Here is an 11936-nt window from a genome sequence, read left to right as displayed (position 1 = left end):
CCCTGCCCTGCCCGACTCTGCCCATCCCCCTGCCCTGCCCAGCTCTGCCCCCCCGCCTGGCTCTGCCCCCTGGTCCGGCTCTGCCCTGCTCTGCCCATCCCTCTGCCTCCCCCTTTCACCTTCTCTCTCTCTCTCACCCCTATTCTTTCACTCCCCCCTCCCTCATCCCTCCTCTCTCCTCCCCTTATGCCAGGCCCGGGGGTGGGACCGACGGGAGACCTGGAGCTGAACTGACCTGACCTAGATTGAGAGGCTGGACTCCGATGGCAGGGCCCCTGAGCCCCCCCAGCCCCCTGCCCTGGGAGCTGGTGCCTCCTTGAGGGGCCAGGTCCTGGGCCCCCTTCCCACCCCCCTGAGCCAGCCACTCTCCCCAGCCCATGGGCCCATCTAATGGAGCATCTCATCCCGCGGGTGGGGCTGGTGGGGGGATTGTCCTGCTCAGAACTGAGCAGAGCAAGTCCCACCTCATTTGACATGAAAATGGGGTTTAGTGGTTGGGGAGGTGGTGCTGGGAGCCAGGACTCTTGGGTTCTCTCCCCAGCTCTGGTTGGGGAGTAGTGCCAAGTGGTTAGAGCAGGGGGCTGGGAGCTAGGACTCCTGGGTTCTTTCCCCAACACTGGAGATAAAACATCCCAGGGGCCTCCTGGGATTGCAGATCTTTGCTCTGACAGGCCAGGAGAGGAGCTGGGACCCCCCAACTCCACGGGGGCGGGGGGGAAGTGTTTGCAGGGCAGCCGAGCAAGGAGGCGGGGGCTGGCTCTGATCCGGTCTGTGCCGCTTGGTGCTCCTGGCCCTGGGGGCCGTTCTGAGCTGGGAAGGGGAACCTGGGAGGCTCCTTTCATGGGCGGAGAGAAAGAGAGAAACCACTTTGCTAGAGGACTCTGAGCTCGCTCCATTTCCGAGCCACTGGTCTGGGGCAGGAGCAGGGGGGCTACTGGGATGGGGAGCGGGATATTGGACTGGCCGGGCCCGGGGGCCTGATGAATGGTGGTGGCTCCTGCCCGCTGCACATCACTTCACAAACACCAGCTGTTCGGGACGGGCACTCAGAGCGAAAAAAAGCAATTGCGTTAATTCATCGCGTAAAGCAGGGAGAGCCACCACTCATCCGCCCGGGGGCTGCTGCCAGCCCCAGCCCCTAATCCGGGGAATCCACTGAACCGTCCTGCTGCTCCCCCCCCCCGAGCATCTATCTATCCCCCTCCACTGCCCTATCTCCCCCGCACAATCCCTCTCTGTCAATCGATGAACATAACAATGGCCAGACGGGGTCAGGCCAAGGGTCCAACCAGCCCAGTGTCCTGTCCCCTGACAGTGGCCAATGCCGGCTGCCCCAGAGGGAATGAACAGAACAGGGAATCGTCAAATGACCCACCCCCTGTCGCCCATTCCCAGCATCTGGCAAACAGAGGCTGCGGACACCATCCCTGGCCAGTCTGGCTAGTAGCCACTGGTGGACCGATCCTCCAGGAGCTTATCTAGGGTTTTTTTTGACCCTGTTCTAGATAGAGGCGCGTGTAGGGGAATAGATGGATCTGCCCCATTGACTCCAATGGAGCTACAGCCCATTGACCTCAGCTGGGATCTGCTCCATTGACCCCAGCTGGGATCTGCCCCATTGGCTCCAGTGGAGCTGCGACTCATTGACCCCAGCTGAGATCTGCCCCATTGGCTCCAGTGGAGCTGCGACCCATTGACCCCAGCTGAGATCTGCCCCATTGGCTCCAGTGGAGCTGCGACCTATTGACCCCAGCTGAGATCTGCCCCATTGACTCCAATGGAGCTGCGACCTATTGACCCCAGCTGAGATCTGCCCCATTGACTCCAATGGAGCTATGACCCATTGACCCCAGCTGGGATCTGCCCCATTGGCTCCAGTGGAGCTGCGACCTATTGACCCCAGCTGAGATCTGCCCCATTGACTCCAATGGAGCTATGACCTATTGACCCCAGCTGAGATCTGCCCCATTGGCTCCAGTGGAGCTGCGACCTATTGACCCCAGCTGAGATCTGCCCCATTGACTCCAATGGAGCTGCGACCTATTGACCCCAGCTGAGATCTGCCCCATTGACTCCAATGGAGCTATGACCCATTGACCCCAGCTGGGATCTGCCCCATTGGCTCCAGTGGAGCTGCGACCTATTGACCCCAGCTGAGATCTGCCCCATTGACTCCAATGGAGCTATGACCTATTGACCCCAGCTGAGATCTGCCCCATTGACTCCAATGGAGCTATGACCCATTGACCCCAGCTGGGATCTGCCCCATTGGCTCCAGTGGAGCTGCGACCTATTGACCCCAGCTGAGATCTGCCCCATTGACTCCAATGGAGCTATGACCCATTGACCCCAGCTGGGATCTGCCCCATTGGCTCCAGTGGAGCTGCGACCCATTGACCCCAGCTGGGATCTGCCCCATTGACTCCAATGGAGCTATGGCCCATTGACCCCAGCTGGGATCTAGCCCATTGACCCCAGCTGGGATCTGCCCCATTGACCCCAATGGAGCTATGGCCCATTGACCCCAGCTGAGATCTGGCCCCATTGAATTACCTAACACTCCAGTTTCCCTGCTGCTAACCTCACCCCTGTGCATCCTTCTAGCCCCCTGCCCCTCCCCCCATTGCCTCTCCCCTCTGTTTTGCAATTAAATCATCCCTCTTAATTACAATAAAAGGCGGAGTGCTCTGCAGCGCTGGTGGGGCCCGGCTTTGGGCACAGGCCGGCCTCTGGCAGGGATTTGGCTGTATTAGCAGGGGAAGGAGACAGCTGCCCGGCTGTGCCACCCGGGGGGTCCAGATTAGGGGAGAGAGATGGGAATTAGGAGCAACAGTAGAAGGGAAATGATCCCCCCCATCCTAATCACGGGCCTAATTCCAGCAGCCATTAGTCCTTATTAAACGGGATTGGCTGCTAAATCCCTGAGACATTTATATCTGCCCTCCGGCTCGCTGCTCTGCTGGCTGTGCGGTGTCATACGCACCGCTCCGGGCTCCGTCTCCCCTCCGGCCCCACACAGCCCGGCCTGCCTGCCTATCTAGCTATCCATCCCCCCATCTATTCCCACACACTCCCTCTATCTATCTGTCCCCATCCAGCCCCACGCAGCCCGGCCTGCCTGCCTGCGTATCTAGCTATCCATCCCCCCTCATCTATCCCCATCCAGCCCCATGCACCCGGCCTGCCTGCCTGCGTATCTAGCTATCCATCCCCCCATCTATTCCCACACACTCCCTCTATCTATCTGTCCCCATCCAGCCCCACGCAGCCCGGCCTGCCTGCCTGCGTATCTAGCTATCCATCCCCCCTCATCTATCCCCATCCAGCCCCATGCACCCGGCCTGCCTGCCTGCGTATCTAGCTATCCATCCCCCCATCTATTCCCACACACTCCCTCTATCTATCTGTCCCCATCCAGCCCCACGCAGCCCGGCCTGCCTGCCTGCCTGCCTATCTAGCTATCCATCCCCCCCATCTAGCCCCACACACTCCTTCTATCTATCCCCATCCAGCCCCACACAGCCCAGCCTGCCTGCCTATCTAGTATCCATCCCCCCATCTATCCCCACACACTCCTTCTATCTATCCCCATCCAGCCCCACACAGCCCGGCCTGCCTGCGTATCTAGCTATCCATCCCCCCCATCTAGCCCCACACACTCCCTCTATCTATCTATCCCCATCCAGCCCCACACAGCCCGGCTTGCCTGCCTGCCTATCTAGCTATCCATCCCCCCCATCTAGCCCCACACACTCCTTGTATCTATCCCCATCCAGCCCCACAAAGCCCGGCCTGCCTGCCTATCTAGCTATCCATCCCCCCCATCTATCCCCACACACTCCTTCTATCTATCTATCCCCATCCAGCCCCACGCAGCCAGGCCTGCCTGCCTATCTAGCTATCCATCCCCCCATCTAGCCCCACACACTCCTTCTATCTATCCCCATCCAGCCCCATGCACCCAGCCTGCCTGCCTGCGTATCTAGCTATTCATCCCCCCATCTATCCTCACACACTCCCTCTATTTATCTATCCCCATCCAGCCCCACACAGCCCGGCCTGCCTGCCTGCGTATCTAGCTATCCATCCCCCCCATCTAGCCCCACACACTCCTTCTATCTATCCCCATCCAGCCCCATGCACCCGGCCTGCCTGCCTGCGTATCTAGCTATTCATCCCCCCCATCTATCCTCACACACTCCCTCTATCTATCTATCCCCATCCAGCCCCACGCAGCCCTGGCTGCCTGCCTGCCTATCTAGCTATCTGCAGCCACCCCCTCTATCTATCTATCTATCTATCTATCCCCATCCACCCCCTCTATCTATCCATCCCATACACAACCCTCCTTCTTTTGCTCTGTCTCCATACACCCCCCTCTCGCTCTCTGGTACCAGGCTGCATAGGCCCCTGAGTCCAGTCCAGGGCCCGGGGGAGAACCGAGCTTGCCGGGCCCCCAGGTCTGATCCAGGGCTGCAGGTAGGGGGCAGACCATGGTTCGTGGGCCCATCGGGCCATAGGAGTGGATGGACCACGGAGGCCTGGCCCCGCTCACCCAGCCCATCATCCGTCTCATTCCCAGCCTCAGGGGACCCCCGGCCGGTACTTCACTTCGCTATCTGACCGCTGACCCCCCATGATGGCTTTTAGGCCAGGCCAGCCCAGTCCTCCGTGGGGGTCCCTGTGCCAGGCCGGAGCAGCCGCACACCCCCACCCAGATAATCTCCTCCATCTCCCGCCAGGATGGCCCAGGGGATTATAGCCCCATGCAGGCTGAAGGAGAAATCTCACTCAGCGTAATCCCATTGCTCATCCCCAGCCCGAGCTAGCTGGTCTCCTCCCCAGCCCTGCTGCCCTCGCTGAGGGCAGGCAGGGAGGCAATCAACCCAAAAATCATGACTCCAGCCCCCCTGCTCCACCTACTAGTCCCCACTGCCCTCCCAGAGCCAGGAGAGAGCCCAGGAGTCCTGACTCCTAGTCCTCTGCTCTAACCACCAGATCTCACTCCCGTCCCAGAGCCAGGGAGAGAACCCAGGAGTCCTGGCTCCCCCCGCCCCCAGATAGAGCCTTGGAGTCGTGGCTCCCAGCTCACCCCACCCCCTGCTCTAACCCATCAGCCCCTACTCCCCTCCCAGAGCTGGGGAGAGAACCCAGGAGTCCTGGCTCCCAACCCCCAGATAGAGCCTCGGAGTCGTGGCTCCCAGCTCACCCCACCCCCCGCTCTAACCCATCAGCCCCTACTCCCCTCCCAGAGCTGGGGAGAGAACCCAGGAGTCCTGGCTCCCAGCCTGATATCTTGAGCTGGGATACACACGCCCTCAGTTCTGCTTCATGTAGCCAGGTCCTTGGCCAGTCCCTGCCCTGGGCCTGGGAAGGATGGGTGATCCCAGCGGTGCCAGGGCACCATCTACTGGTGAAAGCTGCAAACTGCTTCTCTGTGCTCCGTATGGGGATGGGTGGCATGTGCCATCCTTTCGGGACCCCCGGCGCTGGCCCACCTCCTCCCATGGGCTTGGGGACCCCCCCATTCCAGGGACCTCCTCCCAGCTGGCCCCGAACCTCTCACCTCTCTTGGACTAGCTCGGCGCTGCTCTCCCAGCCTGGGTCAGCCAGAAGATGGGAAATCCACCACTTCCCCAGGAAGTTTGTTCCCATCCCCAGGCTCGGGGCCAACCGCCGAAATTATTAGTGTTAGGTCCAATGCTGACTGCGGAGAGCTACAAGGGGATCGCCTCAAACCAGGCCACACGACGGCGGATGAAACTCAAGGTTCAGAAGAGCAATGTCAAAATAATTCGAGAGGGTCAAAATTAGCCACTGCCGCCACTCATTAACATGATCGTGGCCTCCCTGTGGACTGATTCTTGGAGAATGCCAGCCCTACATGTGGCAGCGGACAAAAAAAGGCTCAGGAACCAGCGGGAAAGGGATCAGAAATACGACAGAAAATATAATGTCACTGTATGAATCGGTGGGCCACCCACATCTTGGAGACTGGGTCCAGTTCTGGTCGCCCCGTCTCAGAATGGGCCCAGTGGAGACGGAAAAGGCTCAGAGAAGGGCAGCAAAGGTGACAGAGGGGTTGGAGTCCAAACAAGGAGAGACTAAAAAGCTCAGGGCTGTTTAGCTTTGGAAAGCGATGACTCTGGTGGCGGAGGGGGGGGTAAGGGGAGAGGTGTCGATGGGCGTGGAAAAAGCAAATAGAGAATTTTTCACACACTGCACAATTCACCTGTGGAACTCACTGCCGGGGGATGTTGCGATGGCCAGAAGGATAGTGGGGTTCAAAAAGGAATTGGAGAAGTTCCTGGAGAATAAATCCATCCATAGCTGTCAGCCAAGATACTCAAGGAAGCCACCCCAGGCTCCAGATGACGGTAAATCTCCGATGGGCAAAAGCCGGCCGTGGAAGACGAGTGGGGATCTGTCCAGAATTGCCCTGTTCTGTGAGCTCCCCTTGAAGCTCTGGCACGAGCCGCTGTCGGGGACAGGAAGCTGGGCTAGACGGATCATGATGTGACTCACCACGGACGCTCTTAGGTTCTTAACACCTTGTTTGCAACTGAATTTGTCTGGGTTTATCTCCCAGGCATTGAATCTCGCTCTGACTTTCTCCTCTAGATTAAAGACCAGTTAGGACCAGAGATTCCCCCCCGCCGCCCCCACGAAGGTGCTTAGATGCCGCTATCCACCCACCTTGCGACCGATCTCCCAAAGGAAACAGCCCGTGCTCCTTCAATCTCTCCCACCCAGGCGTCTTCTCCAGCCCTGGGGCCGTTTCTGGGACTCTTCTCGGCATCCTCTCCAGGTCTTTTGGAAAAGGGGGGCAGAGAGTCCTGGCATCTGGCCGGGGGTGGATGGGGCAGATGTCGACTGGGCTGTACAGGCATGGGAGAAGGAGGGGCTTGATTTTCAACATATCTTGGAGCCCAGAGCTCTGGGGAAGGCCCAGAGACAGCTAAAATTTGGCCACTGTTTAAAAGGGGTGAATGGGACGACCTGGGTAATTACAGGCCTGTTCTCTGGACATGGGGCAAGATAATGGAACTGCTGGCGCGGGACTCGGTTAATAAAGAACGAATGGACGGTGATGTCATTAATGCCAATCACCATGGAAGGACTGGGGCAGGGCTTGTCTCTCGCTGTGTGTCTGGGCAGCACCCGGCACAATGGGGCCCTGATCCCAGCTGGGGCAGGGCCTGTCTCTTGCTATGTCTGGGCAGCGCCCAGCACAATGGGGCCCTGATCCCAGCTGGGGCAGGGCCTGTCTCTTGCTGTGTCTCTGGGCAGTGCCCAGCGCAACGAGGCCCTGATCTGCGCTGGGGCAGGGACTGTCTCTGTCCGTGTGTCTGGGCAGCGCCTGGCACGCCAGGACCTTGATCTGCACTGAGACAGGGACTGTCTCTGTCCGTATGTCTGGGCAGCACGGATCTCAGCTGGGGCAGGGACCGTCTCCCCCAGATCAGGTCAGCAGGGAGTTGGGGGGGCACCTGCTGTCACCTCCTCAGTTCCTGCCACACACATTCGGTCTCGCCTTTTCTCCAGCCGCTGCATCCCAAGAGGGCCGACGTGCCTTGGTCTCATAAGAGGGCGAACCCTCCCATCCCCTGATTCACCCCCTCCCTGCGACCCGCTGCACCCCCCTTCCGCTCCCTGCCCGTCCAGCTGCCACGCCCAGCCGCTGGATCAGGGCCTGCTTAAGAACCCTCTAGACTCTGGGTCCACCCCCCCCATGGCCGAGTCCCTCACTGTCTGTATCCTCCCACCGTCCTGGGAGGCAGGGTGAGGCTGTGACTGCTTCCCCACTCCCCTTGCCTTGGGCAGATGGGGAAACTGAGGCAGGGAATGGCCAGAGGTCAGGGTGCACAGGTGCCAGGGGAGAGCTGTTCACATTATCCTGGCCTGACCCCCTCAGTTATTCCTTCCCCAGCCCGCTGTCCCCCTTCGGCCCCGCCTTCCATCCCTCAGCCACGCCCCTCACAGCCTTGGCTCCGCCTCCCTTTCCTCCTGGGCGTTCTAACCCCTCCCCGGCTCCGCCCCCGCTTCCTCCTGGACGTTCTGACCCCGCCCCGACTCCGCCCCCGCTTCCTCCTTCTGGCCGTTCTAACCCCGCCCCTGCTCCGCCCCCGCTTCCTCCTGGACGTTCTGGCTCCGCCTCCGTTTCCTTCTGGGCGTTCTCACCCCGCCCCTTTCCCGGCCCTGGCTCCTCCCAATTTCCTCTTGAACGTTCTGACCACGCCCCCTCTGCCATTGGTTTCCGGGTCGGTCGCTGTACGCGCGGCTCGCCGGCCGTAAAGTGAGGCCAGCGGGGAGCGCGTGAGTGAGTGAGTGAGATGCGGCGAGTTGGGGGGCGGAGCTGGGGTCACGCACTGGGGGTGGGGGGAAGAGTGCGCGGTGTCTGGGAGCTGCAGCCGGCGGGGGGGCGGGGTACGGGAGCACGTGGGTCTGGGGGGTCTCGGACAGAACGGAGGAGTGGACTACGGAGGGAAGGTTAGGTTGGGGGGATGTTTGGGGGAAGGGCGGCAGGGGGTGGGGGTCTCGTGGGAGATGGGGGACTGGAGGAGGGAGAGATGTGTAGGGCGGAGGGGGACGTCTGGGGGGACATGAGATCAGGTGTGGGGGGATGTGTGGGACCTAGAGGTGGGGGGCCGGGGGATGCGGGAGAGAGGATGGGTGAGGAGGAAGGGGGAATGGATGGGGCAGAGCTGGAGGTGCTGGAGCATGTGGGGCGGGGGGAGGACAGCAGAGCTCATGGGATCGGGAGGGTCTGTAGGCTGGGGCATGGGGGGGACGGGATCTGGAGGGTAGGAAATATGGGGGGCTGTAAGGATGGGGAATGGGGTGGAGGAGAGGTGAGATGTGGAGACAGGGGCATGTAGGGGTGGGCTATATGGGAGCTGCGGGCTGGGGAATGGGGTGAAGGGCTGTGGGAGATATGGGGATAGAACATAGAGGGATTGGGGGGCTGTGGAGCTGGGCAACGGGGGTGGCATGGAGGTCAGGGGTGGCCTGAGGCTGGCTCTAACCCCTCCCTGTTGGCAGGGGGCAGCGCCCAGGATGCTGGAGGAGCCACAGGGGGCAAGCGAGGATGGAAGCCCCCCGGGGTCTGAGCAGGCAGCAGGCGAGGATGGAAGCCCCCCGGGTGCCAGGCAGGCAGCAGGCAAAGACGAAAGCCTCCCGGGGACCGGGCAGGAGGCAGGCGAGGATGGGAGCCCCCCACCTGGTGCCCCCAACCCCCCCCAGGGTAAGAAGATTGTGCCAGGCATCATCTACCTAGGGCACATTCCGCCTGGCTTCCGGCCCCGTCATGCCCGAAACCTGCTCAGCGTCTACGGGGAGGTCGGGCGCATCTTCATGCAGCCCGAGGGTGAGTCCATGGAGTGTGGGTTGGGGGCTGGGAAGGGGGCTAGGCTCTGGAGGGCGCTGTGCTGTGGGGAGCAGGGTTGGGGGCTAGGCAGAGGATGCTCTCCCCTGGCAGGCAGGGCCGGGCACTTGAAGGGGCAGAGGGGGACATTGGTCACACAGACATGCCCCGACCTTTTGCAGTCACTAAATCTCCCTTGCTGGTTTTCACCCAGTATTTGGGGCATGAACCCAGGCGTCCTGGCAAAATCCCGTCTTCAGCTGGAATCAGTGGCTCCGGTTGCACATCGGGCTCCCCTTCGCTTCCTGGCTGAAAATATATTGCAGCGTTATGTGGGGCTGTTCCCCAACCGCCCCGCTCCAGAGGTGGCTGCATCCTGCGCTGGGCGGGCCTGTGGCTGGAAGGGGCTTGTGGTGGGTATGGCAGGGGCTGATCTCTCTGTCCCCCCAGAGCGGTTCATCCGAAAGCGGAAGAAGAAAGCTGGCGCCAGGGTCAAGAACTATGCGGAGGGCTGGGTGGAGTTCAGGGACAAGCGCATGGCGAAGCTCGTGGCTGCCAGTCTGCACAACACGCCCATGAGCACTCGCCGGCGCAGCCGCTTCCACTATGACCTGTGGAACATGAAGGTACCAGCTCTGGGAGGGGAATAGGGTCTGGTGCTTAGAGCGGGGTGGGGTGGGGGGGTGCCAGGCTGGGAGCCAGGACTCCTGGGTTCTCTCCCTGGCTGTGGGAGGGGAGGGGGGTCTGGTGGTTAGAACACGGGTGCTGGGAGCCAGGACTCCTGGGTTCTCTCCCTGGCTCTGGGAGGGGAGTGGGGGCTAGTGGCTAGAGAACAAGGGGCAGGGAGCCAGGACTCCTGGGTTCTCTCCCTGGCTCTGGGAGGGGAGTGGGGTCTGGCGGGTTAGAGTGGGGCCAGGCTGGGAGCCAGGACTCCTGGGTTCTCTCCATGGCTGTGGGAGGGGAGTGGGGGCTAGTGGCTAGAGAACAAGGGGCAGGGAGCCAGGACTCCTGGGTTCTCTCCCTGGCTCTGGGAGGGGAGTGGGGTCTGGCGGGTTAGAGTGGGGCCAGGCTGGGAGCCAGGACTCCTGGGTTCTCTCCATGGCTGTGGGAGGGGAGTGGGGGCTAGTGGCTAGAGAACAAGGGGCAGGGGGCCAGGACTCCTGGGTTCTCTCCCCTGTCATCCCAGGGTACCCCTCAGTTCCTATTCAGCGTGGCAGGGAGTTGGGGTTTTGGGGAGCTGGCCGGGGCTCCCCCTACTTGGTCTGGGGGTACCAGCGGGGGGTGGGGGAAGTGGATCTGAACCGGGCAGCAGGACTCAACCTGGGGCAGGGGGGGAGCTGGGGGGAACCCAGATTTATTTAAACCCTGGGGAGGCTGCAGGTTGGGTGCCCCATCCGATCACTCCCAGCCCACTTCACCCGCTCCCCCCGCTGTCCCCCGTTTGCCCCTTGGCTCTGGGTCGATGGGAGTTTGCCCCCCAGCAGCTGCTGGTTACTTAGCCCCAGTGGCAGGGCTCTGAAGACCAGTTGCTGCCTCACTTGACCCCAGCGTCTTGGTTTGGGACAGGCCCTCCTGCCCTGCCATGGCCGTGCTCGGCCACTGGTGTCCCGTGGGGACGCTCGGCCCGGCGAGCTGGGCTTGATCCCGGCCCCATGTCTGTCCCGAAGACGAGCTCGTGACTTGAAAACGAAAAGCCCCTTGATCGCCTGCGGGGCCGGCCTGGTCGCCCGGTTCACCGGCCCCCCCGACCCCATGTGTTTTATGCCAGCTGTGACCCGAGGGCTCGTCGGTCCCTCCAGCTGAGTGTGATTAAAAAAAACAAGTGGCTGAAAACGAAGGTGGCGTCTGTTGAGTTTATTCCAAAGTGGCCAACTGCTCAGCCTGCAAACAGGGCCAGGGCCGGGGCCTTGGTGTCCACGGGCGGGTTTCCAGCGGGGAGGCGTCTTGGCCCTGCTCTGTTTAACACCTTCACCAATGAGCCGAGCCGGCCTCTGCACTGGCACAGGGTGTTCCCAGCCATTCAGCCTCTGCTGAGCTGGGCCGGGGCTCGCAGCGCCCGGCGAGATAACAGCCAGCAACGCTCCTCTCTGCCGGGCCGGGGGCTGCGGGTTGGGAGCCAGGAGGTTAGCAGGGGACCCTGCGATATGAGGCCTGGTCAGAAAGAGCTGGTGGGAGGCCTCCAGTCAGGTCCTGGCGTGCATTCGCTGCCTGGGACATGAACTTGGCGAGACCGGGGGTTGCAAAACCACAAATGCTCCTACGAGAGGCCAGGCACCGGCCGCTCGTGTAAACGAGCCCCAGAGGAATTGTGCCAGGACCCACCCGCTACCAAGCTACGGTGCTGACGCCCGCTGTGCCCTCAGAAAGATAAGCTGTGGGGGTCGGGGACAGATAAGATGTTTGGAGCGAGCCAACAGGTACAAGGCACAGGGTGGTGATTGACCCCGGCAGTGTGGCAGCACGTAACTTGTTCGTATTGGGGTCACTGAGGGAGAGGGGTTGCTGAGGGGGCATCTGGCTGTGGGGGTGTCACTGAGCTCGTCCTTTGTTATGGGGCTGGCGCGTCTGAGTA

The 11936-nt window shown here is 61.5% G+C and overlaps 1 protein-coding gene across 1 annotated transcript; it reads left to right on the top strand.

Annotated features, from left to right (window-relative positions):
* The first annotated feature begins 8221 nt into the window (after window positions 1-8221).
* Window positions 8222-11167, top strand: ABT1 (activator of basal transcription 1). The gene is made up of 4 exons (XM_075071290.1): window positions 8222-8296; window positions 9043-9367; window positions 9815-9990; window positions 10931-11167. Exons 2-4 carry the CDS (start codon window positions 9058-9060, stop codon window positions 11165-11167), a joined length of 723 nt encoding a protein of 240 aa, XP_074927391.1. The 5' UTR covers window positions 8222-8296; window positions 9043-9057.
* Window positions 11168-11936: the final 769 nt, after the last annotated feature.

This window comes from Chelonoidis abingdonii, chromosome 11 (assembly GCF_003597395.2).
Source record: "Chelonoidis abingdonii isolate Lonesome George chromosome 11, CheloAbing_2.0, whole genome shotgun sequence".
NCBI lineage: Eukaryota > Metazoa > Chordata > Testudines > Testudinidae > Chelonoidis > Chelonoidis abingdonii.
Note: the sequence above shows the minus strand (reverse complement) of the source record. Positions and strands in the feature narration are given on the sequence as shown.

What these genes read in the sequence shown, in the direction of transcription:
- ABT1 (XM_075071290.1), top strand. Translation starts at nt 9,058, where the DNA reads ATGCTGGAGGAGCCACAGGGGGCAAGCGAGGATGGAAGCCCCCCGGGG. An exon ending in CATCTTCATGCAGCCCGAGG is followed by an intron (nt 9,368 to 9,814) that starts GTGAGTCCATGG and finishes CTGTCCCCCCAG; the next exon opens with AGCGGTTCATCCGAAAGCGG. An exon ending in ATGACCTGTGGAACATGAAG is followed by an intron (nt 9,991 to 10,930) that starts GTACCAGCTCTG and finishes GGTTTGGGACAG; the next exon opens with GCCCTCCTGCCCTGCCATGG.